Source organism: Lytechinus variegatus, chromosome 1 (assembly GCF_018143015.1).
Source record: "Lytechinus variegatus isolate NC3 chromosome 1, Lvar_3.0, whole genome shotgun sequence".
In the NCBI taxonomy this organism is placed as follows: domain Eukaryota; kingdom Metazoa; phylum Echinodermata; class Echinoidea; order Temnopleuroida; family Toxopneustidae; genus Lytechinus; species Lytechinus variegatus.
Window position 1 is genome coordinate 61311014 of NC_054740.1, and position 18196 is coordinate 61329209.

The window sequence follows — 18196 nt, forward strand, 5'->3', positions numbered from 1 at the left end:
GTAAACATAGTAAAATTAACTGAACATTGCATGAAATATAACAAAAATAAAGACACATGTAGAGGAGAAATATGAGCTCCAGCATTTTTATTGTATATTACTTCATTAAAAATATGAGAGATGGCTGGAGTCTCTTGTGGAGATGTCCAAGGTAAAGGGAGTAATAACCAAGAGCTTGCATTATTACAAAAATCTTATTTAATCTTTAATCAAAGTATGAGTATTAGAGTATTGAATTGAAAAGAATAAAAAAAAACCACTACACGACCAGATGCATATCTTTGTTTTATATAACACCTTGGTTTACACGTCTCTCCTATTTTTCTCAGCTACTATGATACTATCAGACTTTATCCCTTGCTTCAATGGCTATTTTAAGCATGCTCAACCCAGATCAAAAGCAAGAACGGTTTGAAAGCACTCTGAAAGCGTCTTTTTTGCACCAAGGACTTAAAAGCTGGAATTTTAATAGCAATTTCCCCTCCATTTCCCCCATTCCCTCATTTGACTTTGGCATCTTTCGGAAATGCAAGTTTTGCTCGGATTTTCTCTTAATGCTTTGATATATCATTTTTTTTAGATACAATGTTTTGCAAATTCATGCAAATTTATGCAAGAATGAATGGGACTTTTGAGTGTGTTTAAAATAGAGATTGAAGTGAATGGATCCACCCTTTGGATGAACTGTATTTATCATATTAAAAAATTAAGTTGTATTTCCATGATTGTTATAAAAACTGTTTCTTGATATAGAAAATGATGATATTTTAACTCAACATCGTAGTGTCAATTCTATCAACAACAAGTTCTTATTGTCCAGTATCTGGATAATAATCTGCACTTTTTCGAATATTTTTCTAATGAAAATTAAAAAATAGTTGTAGAACATTCTCAAAACATAGAGATATTTACTATATGGAGAGATATTCGTGCATCAGATTGCAATGACAATTAACATTTTTTTTAAACATTTATTTCAGACATAAAACCACACTAATTTATTTTGCATTTCAAAGAATGTCTTGTGTTCATTGCATAATCATTGCAGTAGGAACTAAGTTTTCTCTTTTGTCATTCAGAATTTGAATTTTCCTTCTAGCCTCTATTTAAGATTCCCTGACAATGTACATTGGTTATTTTCAGTTAATACAAATTGAAGACTGAACCCCCAAATTATAATTTTAATAAGTTCATTTCACTCACCATATCCAACCGGTCTTCCTTAAGGCGACCGCACACCTTACGATTGGTCTGCGACCCGATTTCAGAATAAAACGTAGTAGAATTTGATGCTAATGTTGAGACTTGCAATATCTTACTATGTAATGTTCTAAATCATCAAACAAATACCTGCGTTCAAATCTGTGACCGTGCTAGCATCCTTAGAATAAAAGCGAATTTAATATCTAGTCGTAATGACGTCATAGTAGTCATACTATTGCCTACAATTTGAAACTAATTTGGCCTTTACTCTAAAATAAAGGCTTGGAATCTTTCAAAATGGTTATATTAGTATTTTTTCTATTAATTCAAACCTCAAATAAAATGATATGTTTCATTCACTTTTCAGAAAATGAGCAAAATGCAATTTGCTCCAAAATCGGATCGCGAACAGTCGTAAGGTGTGCGGTGGCCTCAAGAAATATATTGCAAAACTCTCAAAATTCAATCTGGTGCCGAAATTAGCATCTTCTTTTTACTGACATATAATAAGAGAAAATTCCATGAAATTCACTGAATGCGACTGAAAATATAAGTATCATTCATATTCAAAGATGAGTTGATTTTAACTTTTTTTTTCTCCTCTGGTTTTGGCCGTCTTGCTTGATAGTCAGACAAATTCCACATTTTGGCTACACGGCTGGAGATCTTTTTTCTTCCAGAAATGCATCCAAAGAAACACGAGGGATAAAAACAAATCTGATATTTTTCACCAAGTTAATGTATAAAGAGTATCGGCCAACCATATGAAATAACTACAACACAATTAGCAAAAATAAATTAATCCTTTTCAATATGCCTACCATCGCAGAAATATAAGCATAAAGTCTCCAACACACAATCATTTTGAGGGATCTACATGTAAAACAAGCATTATTCAATTGATTATACATGTAGCAAACTTTAATACATGTATGCATATAATTTGACAAATACAGGGAAAAATCATCTTAAGAATAAAAACAAATATTTTTTTCGATAATAGATTGCTTTATTCTGTTGTATTCTAAAGAAAAACACCCTAACAAAATCAGACAAATAAAAAATGAAGAAAAACAGAAATAAATCTGTAATTTCTTAGTCAAAATTTCAAGGTAGTTTTAAGAACCCTCATATTTCTCCTGACAACTTGAACACCGTTTCACATATGTGGATTTCTCCTATATATGAGCAAAATGAGGAATATCAGCACAATGAATCAAGCAATAAATTTATCCCACATTAAAATTTTGTGAATACAGGGCCATGTATAGAATTGCATTTCACAAAAGCCTTTGCAAAGAAAATCATTCTTATCACTGATTTGTTATGAGATGCCCTATGAAGAACTTGTTTGTAAACTTCCTTTCAACTGTGTGGCATTATATGTCAATGATGTGACAATGAACAATTGTGACAATTAATTTGTGTAATACTTCTTAAATTATCTGTTTATCTACATGAAGATCATACATACATGTCACAGTTTGTATGAGTATTTATGAGTTATGCAATTTACATTCATAATAGCTTATAACAAGCAATCTTCCAGGGATATCATGATGAATTGATGATACAAAAAGATGGCTATTTGCAAAGGCACTTTGGTTAAACCATGTCCTGATTTCCAATTATATTGTCAGATTTGTTTTCTTTTACCTGACAAACTTGGATTTCCTCTGATATTTGATTGGATTATGAGAAAAGGTTGTGTGATATGACAGTGGCGAATCTGGATGATTTATTAATATAAGGAAGTACCTCCTTATGGGTTAGAAATAATCCCCTATTTTTCCTTTTTTCTTTGCTTGTCAAATCTTCATTTGGCCAAGATTTTGTTATATTTTTTTTTTTTTTTTGGGGGGGGGGTTCAGAAAATGTTGCCAAACAAAATGGACAATTTTTTCTTGCTCTCACTCATCCATGATTCCCCACTGCTATATTTTCTTGTGTAATATTCTAAGATGTTCTAAACAAACTAAATTCGGATTGTTTTTCGGTGGATTAATGTATTGAATTTGTAAGTTACTTTAATTTGCTAAATTTGAATAATTGTTTGTTTTTCTACATGTGGGCAAGGTCAAGGTAGATCGCCCCATAAGTTGGTGACCATGGCTTTGATTTGTTTTCTGTTAGCTCAATTAGAGCTTAAAGTAAACAAATATCAAATTGAAATTTTCATTTTTTTTAATGTATGTATATTCATACATGCTTCGTTTTCTTGATAACTCTGTGTGCTTTTCTTTAAATTTACAAAGGACATTGTGCAAATTTCCTGTAGAATAAAATATGACATTGATGGATATATTTGAGGTCGATCGGATCAGTTGTAAGTATTTATAAGACGGGGCCAAGACCAACATGTGCTAACAATATTGAAGGGTACTCTGAACATATGGGACATACCTTGGCCATGCCATAACCAAATTTTGCAGTACATGTTCTATACTATTTCTCTCTGTTCGACAGCTTTTTCTGTCTTTTTAAAAAATGAAATGCGTTTGCAAAATAACTTGAAACTTACATGTTATGAATTTTGTTGAATCCCTGTTACAGAGAAAGCACAGACTGATGAACTGGACTTTAGGGCTCTTCTCAAACACAGGTGAGAATATAAATTTGAATAAATAAATACAGGGATGTGGCTTTGATTTCCAGCTGTGGTGTGTTTTCCTTCAGCAAGAAGTTTAACCACATTGTGCTGCACTCAACCCCGGTGAGGTAAATGGGTACTGGCAGGAAAACATTCCTGAAAAAGCTATAAGTATCGGATTCGGTGGACTAGCTTAGCTGGGGTAATATAGGAGCACCTTAAGCACCAAACATTAAATATTATTTGTTATTATGAAATAAATACAATATCAGTTACTATGTCAACAGATACAACATTAGCTACAACACTATCAACATAGTCTGCAGTTACAACAGTTACAACAGCAATATCAACACTATAGTCTGCAGTTGCATCTACAGCTACAACATTCGAGCCATCAGTATCAGCACTATTCTTCAGCTACGACATAGTCTACATGTACAACATTTGCAACAATGTCATCACTATAGTCTATGCCTACATGTACAAAATCGACAACAACTGCACAAACATTAGTCTATAGCTACAACATTGACAATGACACTATTAAACACTATAGTCTACTATTATTCACAACTATAGCATCAACATTACAGGAACAGCCTTAACACTTATAATCTAGAAACTAACATTGGCAACTATGAATAATATCAACATTATAGTCTACAATTACACATTTGGTGACAACAGCATCAACACCACTGGGTGATTTTAAGTCTGGTGTTGGCCTTGGTGTTGGTGTTGAAATTTGGATTGCTTCCCCTAGCTCCAAAACTTATTCAGAGTTTGTGAAATTGATCCAGATCACATTATTGACATCTCTACAACTAGTGAGTGGCTTTTCGGGACCATCTTCATTTTATGTTTGGTGTTATAATCATGTAGAAATTGACCTAACACCAACATCAAAAGGTCAACACCGAACTTGAAATCACCAGTCGTCTACATGTACAACATTAGCAACTATATCATCAAAACTATAGCCAACAAATATAACATTGTCACCAATAACATCAAAACTATAGTTCACAGCTACAACATCAACGACAATGGGAGACTACTAACTATAGGAAACTATAATGGTGTTACAGCTTTCTATTGATATAATATTGTATATTTATCGTCTAGGGTCTTCAGTATTTTCACTTTGTTCTCACATCTCTTTAGGGAGGTTGAAAGAAGGGAATCCAAGATCGTGGAACCGGACTGGGGTGACTTGAAAGAGACCCCTGGACTGAAGGCTAAGGTAACATTTTTATAAATTTCTATTTTATTAAAGTAATGAAAATGCTTTCGTAAGCAGTAAGACATCAGTAATAATGATCATGTTTCCTAACACAGACCAGCAATAAAGATATTCAGTTTAATTCAATTCATTTTGCATGACAATAAATTCAGAACACGATTGGGGAATAACATAAGAAATGCCTTGGATATTCAGCATTTTGGGCTAATGTAGATTGTTCCATTTTCAGTAGTGTAGGAATCAACCATACATGTATATGGCTTTCTGGACTACAGAAAGATTCATCATGAAATTGTTCGATCCTCACTTTTTCAGGCATGTAAGAACCTTGGAAAGAATAATGCACATCCTCTACCGTTTCTTCAACCTATTGTTAATTTCATTTTTTTCCTTCTTGGTATTGTGTCAAAGGCCATCGTGTGGATACAGTATTTTGTAATTTTCAACATTGAGAAAATAACTAAATTGAAAAAATATAAGCATTTTCCAGTCCTTTATTTGAGATATTCATTCTTCATTAGTTGATAATGTGTTTAATCTGTAGCCTGTCCAGATTATCATGCCCTTGAAGGATGTCAAGGTCAATGAGAAGGAGGGCCGCATGAAGCTCATGTGCGAGGCCAAGTTCGAGGGCACCAAGCCCAAGTGGTTCAAAGACGGCAAGGAGATCGCCCCCAGCAAGAAGTGCCGTATGAAGGCCGCCAAGGGCGAGGTCGAGCTCACAGTCTACGACATCGGCCCCGGCGACAAGGGCGAGTACAAGGTCAAGTTCGACGACGGGACCGAAACCAAATGCAAAGTGACCATCGATAGTAAGTATGAGTGCATTGTTCCGGGGTTTGGCCTTGAAAATCAGTCTACATACAATCTAGTTGATATGGCCAGACCCTCATGCTCAGTACGCTCACACTTTTATGTATACTTTCGAGTCAAATTGTGAATTTGGCTTCCAACACAGCTTCCTTCGTGAATGCTTCAGGATCGGGTCAAAGGTCACTGTATGTGAGTAAGAAAAAGAGAAATTCTCACCAATTGCATCTACATGCATATTCCATCTGTCATCGTTCAACTGAATGTCAACAAATAAAAGACATTTTTTCCCATCCAAATGACAAGTTCTCCCAAATTTCATTACTTCCATTTCATTGCAAAATCAATTTTCTGGATTTGTTTGAACACAGCCAGGGAGAAATGATGACCTGTATCAAATTTCATATTGTTTATCTTGGAATGTGTCTATTTCTTTTGTTTTTATATATATCCTGATTCCTTTGAGTATGCAAGAGGAATGCAAAATGCTCATTTGATATTGTGCAGAGTTGTTTTATGTCTATTGTATTTCCATAATTGTTTTCAAAACAGTTACATATTTCATAGTGAAAGAACAATATTACATCATTGATGGACATTAATAAATCATGAACATTAATTTCTAAATTATAATTTTATTGAATATTTTTTGTTATTATACTTTAAAGAAACTTATGATTTGATAGGGAGTTCTTGCAGTTAGAATATATGTATGAATAATTTTGATATGTTATGTTTTATTGTAAATTTATTTCATTTGCTTTTATCAACTTATGAATAAATATTTTCATTTAATGTTTTTTTATATTATTTTAATAAATAACCTCTTAAGATTTGTTTTCTTTAAATCTCTTAAAACAAGACTTTTGTAATTTGTTTAATTTATTGCTTTCCTTAATGTAACAGTTTCTTTTTTCAAATAATTGCTTCTAAAGTTTATATTCTTCTGTTTATCATACATAATTTTCTCTATGATAATATCAATAATTTTCATCATTATTCTCTCTCTTTGCTTAAGAAAATTTATGCAATATTAGAAGTAGTTGGCTCTAATTCTAGGATACTGAAACAGCATAGCACTTCTACAGCTTATTCTAAACTTATCATTAGCATGCATGTTGAAATAAATTTTATTCGAATCAATCATGAGCAATTATTTATACGCATCATATGTATTCAAATCATCAACTCACATTAGTTATAGTTATCTATTGAAGAAAATAGGCATTATTCTTCATACAGCTTAATGCATTTAGTACATCAATATGCAGTAAAAATGAATACACTCATGCCCTTTAATGCCAATGTGATTAATTAGTAAAAATAATAACATTAAAATTAATAACCTTTAGAAATACTTTAGACAAAAATTGAAGCATTATGATGAGCATGAAAAAATCCAACATTTTATGAATTTTGGTTATTTTTTCCTTCTATTGGTGTCAACTTACACCTTGGAGGCTCTTTTGCAATGTATACAAAGACCGCAATTTTGAACATTTTTTGGGGTTGCCAAATTTACTCTTATCCCCTTCTTTTATGCCAACCTATTTCTTGAGAAGTTACAATTTTAGGCTTACAGCTAGAAGTGGCAAAAAAAATCACTAACAAGCAGTATACAATTCAGTTGCATAATTATTGAAATAGATTATTATCAAACTTTCGATCCAAGGGCATGGGTGATTTGAGTTTTTACTGATTTTTTTCATGACCGTATAAACACACCACAATATACATTGACTAGATCACTTTGTGTAGTCTACTTGTGGTATGCTGTTTGTTATAGCATCAGATGCATGTTTGTAATATTCATGTTATTTCTTGTAATCCATGATAACTACTAACCAATCATCACATACCATAATTCATGATTAAAAAAAACAGTTAGTTGAGGGGGCTTAGCTTTAATTCTTCATAATATTCTAAAAGCAAACTCGTTGTGACTTTTTACAGGGAAAAGACAAAAGTCATTATTCAATTCAATGTAATCTTTATCTTGCAATAAGATAAAACAACATACAAAGGTAACATTGAAATATCAGATGATGCAGAATTAATAGCATGGCTGCTGTATTTGGATCGCCACATCAAATAGTTTGATCAGTGTCAGATATCAGATTATTTTGGTTTATAATTAATACATTCCAGATATTCAATTAATTTCCGTTAAATGAAAAAAGATGAATGAAAAGATAATGAATGAATTTTAAAGTAAATTCCATTATTGAAAGAGGAAGTTTTTGCCAAAAGATTTTACAATAATTCAACTATTCCTCTTGGGAAATTTCTGTAACAAGTACAAAATGAAATAATTAGTTTCATTTTCTTTAAGATTTTTATATAAGCATGCTATCCATATTATTACATATCTTCTATCGCATGATTGCATGTCAAAATAATTTCAGTAGCTAACTAAAATTAACATTTTACCAATTCGATCTATTGTAAGTTAGAGGGAAATAACTGTTGTGCAAGGGGAACTTGGCTTAACCATTTGCTGGTAAATCATTAAATAGGTATTGTTACAAAACTAGCATAAAAGATATTTTTCAAAATTCTTTTTAATTTCACCATTTTGATAGAAACCTTTCTGATCAATTGAAAAAAATATCAAGCAATACCGATGAATTTTGTTTTGGTCCAAAAGATTTTAAAATACTTTTGTTTATAAATTATACTAGAACTATACTAGGAGCTGTGAGCTCCGGAATCGGTAGGCTAGCTTAACCGGGGTAATATAAAAGTGCTTTGAGCACGTACATGTAACAAGGTGGATACGTGCGCTATATACATGTAAATCCTACATTATTATTAGTCATTTGTAAAAAAAATGACAAATTTTGTTTTGGATCTGTTCATCCTTGTTAGCTTGTTCTGTGCAGCCTTGACAGTGTGCCAAATGGTTACACCCGTGTTGCTCTTGTACAACACACCCCTCTGACATAACAATGGCTTGATCCAATCCAAGCCGTGACCCTGGAATGGTCCTGGCCCCACCCACCCCCCTTTTGTTACCCCCCCATTTCAAGTCCTGACATGTCTTTATTCCGCCTGAACCCCTTCAGAGCATGTGTGTTTGGCACAGATGAGTGAACCGGAGTACAGGAAACTACAGAAGCAAGGAGTCATGCCCAAGGACGGTAGGCTACTAAACAATAACACCTCAAACAATGATATGGGACTGAGGAGGGCCACTCACTGCCTACAACTCCACAATCGACCTGTTTACGGATAATGGAAGAAAATTCTCAATTTCTGGTTTAGACCCAAACATTAGCACATACAGAATTTCAAGTAGAACAAAATTCTAGACTTAAATAACCGACATCATTGTGAATCATTAATGATGATATTTTTGTTTTATTCTTTAGAATATCTCATCTGGAGATGTCTGCACAATGACATGCATTTGAAGCTATCAATAACTTTCTTCCAAAAGCTGTTCTCAGTTTGATTGTCAGTTGGGCAGTGTCTGAAGAGTTGATATGACACATATTCTGTTTATGGTTATTCATATAAATCATTTCCATATTCTGTTTTTATTTGATTGATGATATTTGAAAATCATCATCACTTGAAATATATCCCACGAGTGTGCTCACCTGTTCGGGGTATGTAGATTCTCTTGAGAAATGATTTACCAATGAAGCCATGTAACAGTTAATGTGTCATTAAGCTCTTCCAGAATTGAAATGACGAGACAAAGTTTAGACCTGACTCTTTCTGAACAACTTCAAGTTTAACTTTTATTGATCATTTTGATAGAGAAACAAAAGAAAAAACCTTGCAATTTTATCTGCAATCATACTCCATATCTCTTGAATTCCTCACAAGTAGCCATGTTCAGAAACTTTCAAGGTTTAAACCCTTCTGTCAAGCAATTCTAAGTCTTACGAATTTCCCGCCCATCAGAATGTCCCCACCCCACTTTGCAATGCTACATGTACATGTATTCTTGTTGATCGTTTCAAGTCCAATTGGAATGCATTTTGCATGGGTTATGAAAGATATTCCTGGTGAACGCAACACATTCCTGGAATGTACTCGTCCAAAGTTCCCTTGGTGACACTCGAATGTCCCCCAATTCCTTAATCACATTTTTATCCTGCAGGTATTTTTTTTATTTGCACAAAATCTCCTTGGATCGATACACCAAAAGCTCACTACACAACAAGAAATAAAAACAATAAGCTAGGCACAGGCGAGATAGGAATGAGGTACATGAATTCCGCAAGCAAGCCACCGCTGCAAGCAAATAGATATCAAAAGCCGTCTACATGTAGATGTACATTGTATGTGCACTAGCGAAGGATTTGGAATGTTATTCATTTGGAAGAAATGAATTGGAAGAATCATGAATTTGGAAGAAATAGTAAGAAAAAAACAACAACAAACAAATAGTAATAGATTATGAACTTGGAGATTTAATCATGTATAGGGTATCACATTTTTGTTGATAAGATTTGAATAGTTGGACCTCTTGGAGTGCTGTTTAGTATTTCCAGCCACAACACGTTTGATAAAGTACATGTACATGTACCTATCAACGTATGTAATCTTATTCCACAGTATCTTGTTATGAGTAATTTTGAATATATTTCTTCATGTGTAACCAAAAAGAACAAAGCTTATTTGACCTACATTTTCATAGGTATAAACGTTCATTTACAATATTATACAACGTTGGATCTAAGAAAGATTTAAAGGGTCAAAAGTCAATGCACGGATCAAATTACACTGCATCATGATTATTTATTTTCGTACTGCAAGTGCTTATTTTGAGGATACAAAACAGATGCTTATCATGTAAAAAGCACGAAATCTATATAGAAGCAGCTAAATTAATAGCAAATGATTTGTGCTTATTGTTGGGTATATAGTGTACGGATGGTATAAGCTTTTGCACTATGCTTCGCTTTGAATAGCTATATAGCATGAGAAATCAAAATGCTCTTTCGTCTTGCATAATATATTACAGATGAAATAATATTGTATGAGTTTATCATCAACAGGTAATGTAAAAATGTATGGTGAAGTTTTTTTATGATAACAAAATTTAAACATCTTTGTTAGATTATGTTTCAATGTACATTTACAAATATTTTTGAGAACTCAAATGATAATTTATTTATCTTTATGATATCAATCAAAATGTATAATTACTTCTATTGCTGCAATGCATTTTTTTGCAGCAAACCTCCAAAAGCATGCACATTTATTTAGTATAATGTTTGTGATAAAAATGGGGATATTAGTCTTGGTTGTTTTGATAGAATGTAATATAAAAGAGAAATGACACAAGCTCTCATTGATTTTCATTTTAAGGATATTTTGTTGCTTATTTTTATACTGAACTAAATATGTTATCACATGCAATATTGACCTGGACAATAATGGTTGGATTTGTAATAGGACATTATGTCACAAGATATTATTAACCTAATGAATGATAAAGAAAGGGATTTAGATGGATTATAATTTTCCGGAAAAGAAAAAGATATTGTTTGCTCTCATCTTACTGTATACTAGACTTGAATACTGAGGCGCCTTAATGCAAGGCTCAATGATTGATTGCATTAATATGTGCAGTAGGAAAAAATTGATGCCAATTTCCTTATGATTGATTATAGGGAAGTTTCAGCGGTTGATTGCATTGATCAGTATGCGTAATCAATTGAGAAAATTGATACCAATTTCCCTATGATTAATAGTATTGATTATAAGGTTGTTTTTAGCGATTGATTGCATCAATCTCTATATGTAATAAATCCTCGGAAACTAAATAATTTATAAGATTAATCATAAAGGTTTGTGTTTGAGGTCCCACTATGTTCATATCTAAAGAAGATGAAGTCATTTAGATGAACATTCTAAAACATAAATTTTGGGGGGTTTTATCTTGGGAGGTATTATTTTAGTATTCAATATTGTCTCAAATTATGAAATATTAACTCCAATGAAAAATGCATAAAAAGAATGAATTCAAATTATGTTAGTATTTTATAATATTTCATTTATTGCCTTTTGTGTCTCCAATCAAGTGAAAAGAATTTAGATCAATACAATAATGCATCAAAAGAAATTTACTATAAAAATATCATGTTAATAGTTTGAAGTATTTGACTGCATTCCGTACCTGTTTCCTCCTGACTTCACATTCTACGCCCAAACCAGGTTTTCTCAAATATCAGAATAAAGATGAATAAGCAAACAAAGACATTGTCAGATGTTTTTAATGATCAAGACGTTCAGGAAAAAAAATTGCTTGTGATGTATAATCAGAGTCATTGGCATGTGGGGTTTACAGAACCAGTCGGTCCCTTTCTTCTAGATGCGCTTTACTGCTTTCATTGTCCGCAGCTTCCAAGCCAAAGATTGACTTCATCACGTTGATCAAGACGGTGGAGGTGGATGAGGGCGCTGACGCCAAGTACACGGCCGAGCTCAGCGGCGACAAGTTTGAGATCACCTGGTTCAAGGACGGCAAGAAGATCACCGCCAAGGACATTCCCAAGTACGAGATCAAGAAGCTTGGTCGCAAGCACTCCCTCGTTGTCAAGAAAGTGACAGCCGAGGACCAGGGAGAGGTCGTTCTCAAGGTCGACAGGCAGGAGTGCTGCGCTGGTTTGCTGGTCAAAGGTGGGTTTCCTTGAGCGTTCGTTTATTGTATCTTGTCCCTGTTTTAAAAAAGACTTGCAACTGTTGTCATTTTGTCAATAATGTAACTTCCATGGTTACCTTGATTGTGATTGGCTAATGAGTCTCGTTACCATGTTACTTGCTAGAATGGCAAAGTTACCATAGTGAAAAATACAATAGAAAAATTTGATATCTGAGATTTTACTTCATCTTGTAGCCTATACATATATATGTTAGTAAATTATGTGATACTTTAGACTGAAGATATACATGTTGGAGTTCTTAACATTGAACATGGGAGTTTTCGGTCAACATTCAACATCTTGGTGGTTGTGATTGATGGTCATGTTTTTACCTAATTTCTAAGAAAACATGAATGCTTGTAATCAAGCAACCAGAGGACTGAATGCTTCAGGTCATCTACGAGGGACCTGTTACTGAGGATAAGTGCCTTACATGGCAGAGACACACCAAGTTGGAATTGAACCCATATTCCCAGAATTAAAAAACCCCATGCTACATGTATACCATCTGAGCTATCTCACCATCTCATAGTATAGTGATTTTAAAACATGCATGAAAAGGATAAAGAAATTATGATTATAATTAAAACATTTTTGTGCTTTTTTTATAATGATGTATTGATTGTTTGTTTTGTGTTTTTAGCCAAACCCAAGTTCCTTCAAGAGCTTCAGGATATCAGCATCGTTGAGAAGCGCACCGGAGTCCTGGAATGTGAGATCACTGATGCAGAAGCCAAGGTATTAAAAGATGAAATAATTTATCAAATGTTCTAGCAGCCACCCCAAAACCAACAATAAGTCACTTGGGAGAGTTCACAATGAATAGCTATTTTGTTAATTGATCTTTAAAAAAAAAGATGAAAATCAGAGAATGTGTCACATTGTGATCTCTCTGTTTCATCACCTTGCTTTGTCCTGTATTTTCTGCACAGGTTGAATGGACCAAGGATGGCAAGCCATTCACTGGCAGTGATCGCATCAGACTTGATGCGGAAATGGGCGTCAGGAAACTCATCTTTGACAAGGCTGAATTCGAAGACAAGGGCAAATACACTTGCAAGTTTGGCAAGCTGGAGTCCTCAGGAAACGTAGCTGTTATTGGTGAGTCCAGGATTAATAATTTGTTAAATTAAATAATTTGTGCCTAATTTTACAAACCATTTCCATCATGAACCTCATTTTGGTCAATTTTTTTTGAAACAAGATTTTTATATATCCTGAAAGCACGTTTTCAACTGTCTTTTGTGGACTAATCAAATTTAAAGGACAAGTCCACCCCAACAAGAACTTGATTTGAATACAAAGAGAAAAATTCAACAAGCATAACACTGAAAATTTCATCAAAATCGGATGTAAAATAAGAAAGTTATGGCATTTATTACACAAAACAGTTACATGCACATCTCGGTCAGTATGCAAATGAGGGAACTGATGACTTCACTCACTCACTATTTCTTTTGTATTTTATTATATGAAATATGAAATATTTTGATTTTCTCGTCATTGTCATGTGAAATGAAGTTTCATTCCTCCCTGAACATGTGGAATTCCATTATTTTAACATTTTGTGGTTCAGGCAAGGAGGTCCTATCCGTCAAATTCGTAAAAATTGAAATATTGTATAATTCAAACAATAAAAAAAACAAAAGAAATAGTGAGTGAGTGACATCATCGACTCTCTCATTTGGATGTAACTGGCTCATTCATATAACTATTTTGTTAAAAATAAGCGAAACTTTGAAAAGTCATAACTTTCTTATTTTACATCCGATTTTGATGAAATTTTCAGCATTGTGCTGGTCTGATTTTTCTCTATTGATTCAAATCGAAATTTTTCTGAGGTGGACTCAACCTTTAATATACAAATTCTCATTTTTAAAGAATAAGATAAGATTTTAATTTTGTTCAAAGCATCATATTCCCTACAGTGATTTTGTAAAACATCATAACCATTGCTTTCTTCCCTATATCAGTTTTATGAATGGCGGGAAAGGGTCATGAACCTGACCTTGATATTTTTTTTCACAATGTCCAACTTAGATCTAATATTCACATTTTTGACCTTGACCTTTCACCTTTGACAGAGGCACCCAGCATGTCAGCCAAGCTCGACCCACTCTCCGAGGTCTTTGCTGGCGAGGACTTCGAGCTCCTTACCCAGGTCACGGCTCCCGAGGCCGAGGTCTTCTGGTTCAAGGACAACTTACCCCTGGAACCATCGGACAAGTTCGAGGTCATCTCCGACGGCAACACCAGGAAGCTTATTATCCACGATGTCCAGCCCGAGGACAAGGGTCGCTACGCCTGCGCCATGGACGAGGACAACGCCACCTACACCTCCCTCAAGATCCAGGGTAGGTCTCTTGTCTTTTACCTTCTTTCCTTGTTCAAGCACTGAATGAGTGTGGAAAGCACCATGTAATTACACTGAAAGTAATCCTGTATCAGACCACATCCTATCAAAGTGGGCACCTGTCAGCTATTACAAATTTTCAGGTTTTCTCTCTTTTAGCCTTCTTCAGAAACTGCTTCCTCTGCTGCGAGAAAATTTTCAAGATGGGCAATAACATTAAACCTTTTTGTATGTCTGACCCTATGTACTATACTTTAACCATGATAATTTGAGAGCGTGAAAACTTTTCATGTAAACTAGAAAATAGAGATAAATCATTTCAGGAATATAGGGATTGGACGTACATGATTTGCGAAACTGCCTTAAGTAACAAGTGTGGTTGTATCATTCTATGATCACCTTGATCATACATGGGATTAGAAATAGTATTTTTTTCAAAGATATTTGTATTTTAAATGTTCTTGTCAGTAAAGAATGCATTGAAAATTTGATTCAATGCACATTAAAATACTGCAAAACTTTAAAAGTGCTGACAAGTGCTAGCTTTGGTACAAGGATCAACATTTATTCAAATCAAATTTTTAGCTGACTCTTCCACTTTACACCGTTGAGTCTTTCCTATGCCTGTGCATGATATCAGAATAGAAAGTTTACTGTGTTTCTTTTAAATGTCAATTATAGCACTCCTTTTTTTTTAATTTTGTACAAGTACATTTATGGAAGAAATCAATTAATTTCACTTTCATATTTTTCTAAAAGTTTCAAAATATAGATCTTATTAGTAGAGCTGCCAAGTAGTACGGATTTTCAGTATTTAGTACTGAAAAATAAGAAGAATACTGATGGTTTCATGCAAAATACTGATTTCTAAAGTTTCCGTTTTATGTGTTGTCTTATGGTATTTCATTGGAAATACTGATGTCATCATCAAAATACTGATTTTCAGCTTTAAAAATACTGAAATGTTCTTTTTCAGGTTGGCAGCTCTGTATTATATCCTTGCAAATTTGTTAATTGTTGGAGAGTATACTATCATTATATTTTGTGAGGTGGATTTTACGAAAATGACAGATTTTAGTTTGTAGAATACTGAAAACAAATTTTTATTCATGACAATATTTTGAGTGGTAATCTCCCAAACATTAATCATTATTTAAAATTGTGAATACTGTAAATGAAATCGAAATTCCAAATTAAACCAGGAAGTGTTAGGTTGCACAGTGCATGTGGCACAATGCAAATAGGAATGTGCTTGCATGAGGAATGATGGTTTTAGAAGCACCATGTAGATTAGCCTAGGCACCATAGACAGTATATAGATGACATCAAACTCCTTCATATATGATATGAAGGAGTTAAAGTCAGATTTAAAACTGAGACCACTTTAAAGGGATAGTCCCCTGAATTATGAAGCCCTTTAACTCATCCTTTTCAGCCTGTTTAGCATAGAGACAAAACACCTTTCTTTGTTATTTAGAAGTAATATGTCTTTTGATGAATGTATCATTCACTTTTAAAAGAACAGGCGAATTGTCAATTAAAAAAAGTGTGTTGATTTTCTTGCAATTTCTGTCATATATTTTCAGTTTGATTTCGATCACATCACTGTTCCCAAAAAATCAATGGATAAAAAGAAATAGACTCCTCTTTCCTCTGTCAGTGAGAGTGTTTCATGTAGAGTTTTTGTCAGTGATACATGTATTCACTGACAGATGTTATAAGCTACTGAAATACTTTCATCTGATTGGCTGAGAGCAAATTGATAAGTGAAAATCAATGAAAACTCTCTTCCTGAAATGCCCCCTTCCCCCTGGCTGGTGGTTTTGTCTGAAGGATAGTGGCATGAAATACTTTGACCATAATAGATTTTATACTGATTAGTTTTCTAGTAATCTTCTTAACTAGAACCTGTAGATCTTGTAGTAGAAGAACAAACTTAGATATCATTGTCTCGATAATAGAAATATGACTTATTAGAGTCCCTTTTTTAGTATTTATCCTTTCAGTGTTTTAAACAGGATTTTAATGATAATCACAACTGGTTATCTTTGGGGGACCAATCACTTAAGATTTAAAAAGAAGCCCCCCCCCAAAAAAAAAAAAAGTTGAATTGAATAAAATAATGATTAAAAAAATGTACAAATGTGAAATAGTAGGGATAATAGGAATATACATTATGAAGAGTAATGGCAGATTAATTGAAATAAAAGACTGCCATGCTAAGTCTAGAGATATTGTTACAATATCCAACCTCCTTTGGAAGCATGTATAGAGATGTTAGATAATACTACGATATATAAATGAACAAAGATTTGATAATAATGAAAGAAGATGACAACTATCTAAAATTCTATTTTTTGTAATGCATATGAAATAGAAAATTGATTTCAAGTAAAAACGATATTGTGTTTGGAAATGCATGCCTTGGGGGTAGAGAGCATTTAAACTTATCTTATCATTTACATTTAAGAAAAAATGAGAAAAATATTAAAAAGGAGTGGAACTTGAAATCCATGTTTCTAAAGTGATTGGTTCCTTTAATGCATGTCTTCTTTCCTTTCTATATATATACTATTGATTCCAAATATGGTTATGAAATGTTCCTATGAATGTGATTAAAGAAGACAATAGCCTTGCTCTGAATCTTTTCCCATTAACCTGCATATATCTCTTAATTACTCATATTTCAAAACAATAAAACCTCAGCTAAGCCAGGTAAGTCAATGGTACTGCCTTCCTTAACAAGTACAAATTTTCTTGTGTTATTTTTTTTCTGTGATGTTGACATCTTTTCAATGTTTCTGTTCCTAGATTAGCAAAGGTTGTCTTTCTTTTTCTAATATCACTGCTGAGTGTAATATGTTTCAAGAATTCATTAAAAGCAGAGTGATTGGCAAATTGCTGGTGTTGGTATTATAGCCAAGTGAAAGTGTTGTGACCTAAATAATAGCTAATTTACATGGAAAATGTCTTTGTATTGCAAAATGTATGTATCACTATTGCAATATAGGTAGAGTAGCTGGATTCTAAGGTGATAAATGTAAGAATATAAAGTAAACACATGTTTATTTTTTATGTATGATAAAGGACATTTTACAAACATTAGTTTATATGGTCTTTTCCTTCTTCAAACAATATTTGAACCAAACTGACTTCAGTGCCAAGTACCATGCTATTTTTAGTTGGAAAAGCTCTAAATTGGAGATGCATGACATCTGCTAGATCTGTTCTAAAAAATCTTTCTTCTTGTAATGACTTGTCCATATTGGCTAATCATTCAATAATACACTTTTGAAACCCTGGTTGGAGAGAAAACAAAATTCATTATCTTT

At 33.3% G+C, this 18196-nt stretch overlaps 1 protein-coding gene across 4 annotated transcripts in view; it reads left to right on the forward strand.

Annotated features, from left to right (window-relative positions):
- Window positions 1-18196, forward strand: part of LOC121418826 (twitchin-like) — a 130214-nt gene that overhangs the window by 40873 nt on the left and 71145 nt on the right. For all 4 annotated transcript variants that reach the window (XM_041613001.1, XM_041613016.1, XM_041613008.1 and 1 more), the window contains exons 21-29: window positions 3757-3805; window positions 4961-5039; window positions 5584-5851; window positions 8915-8989; window positions 12210-12488; window positions 13155-13249; window positions 13444-13612; window positions 14596-14865; window positions 17571-17579. In XM_041613001.1, coding sequence (XP_041468935.1) covers window positions 3757-3805; window positions 4961-5039; window positions 5584-5851; window positions 8915-8989; window positions 12210-12488; window positions 13155-13249; window positions 13444-13612; window positions 14596-14865; window positions 17571-17579 — 1293 coding nt within the window. The remainder of the gene's footprint in view (window positions 1-3756; window positions 3806-4960; window positions 5040-5583; window positions 5852-8914; window positions 8990-12209; window positions 12489-13154; window positions 13250-13443; window positions 13613-14595; window positions 14866-17570; window positions 17580-18196) is intronic.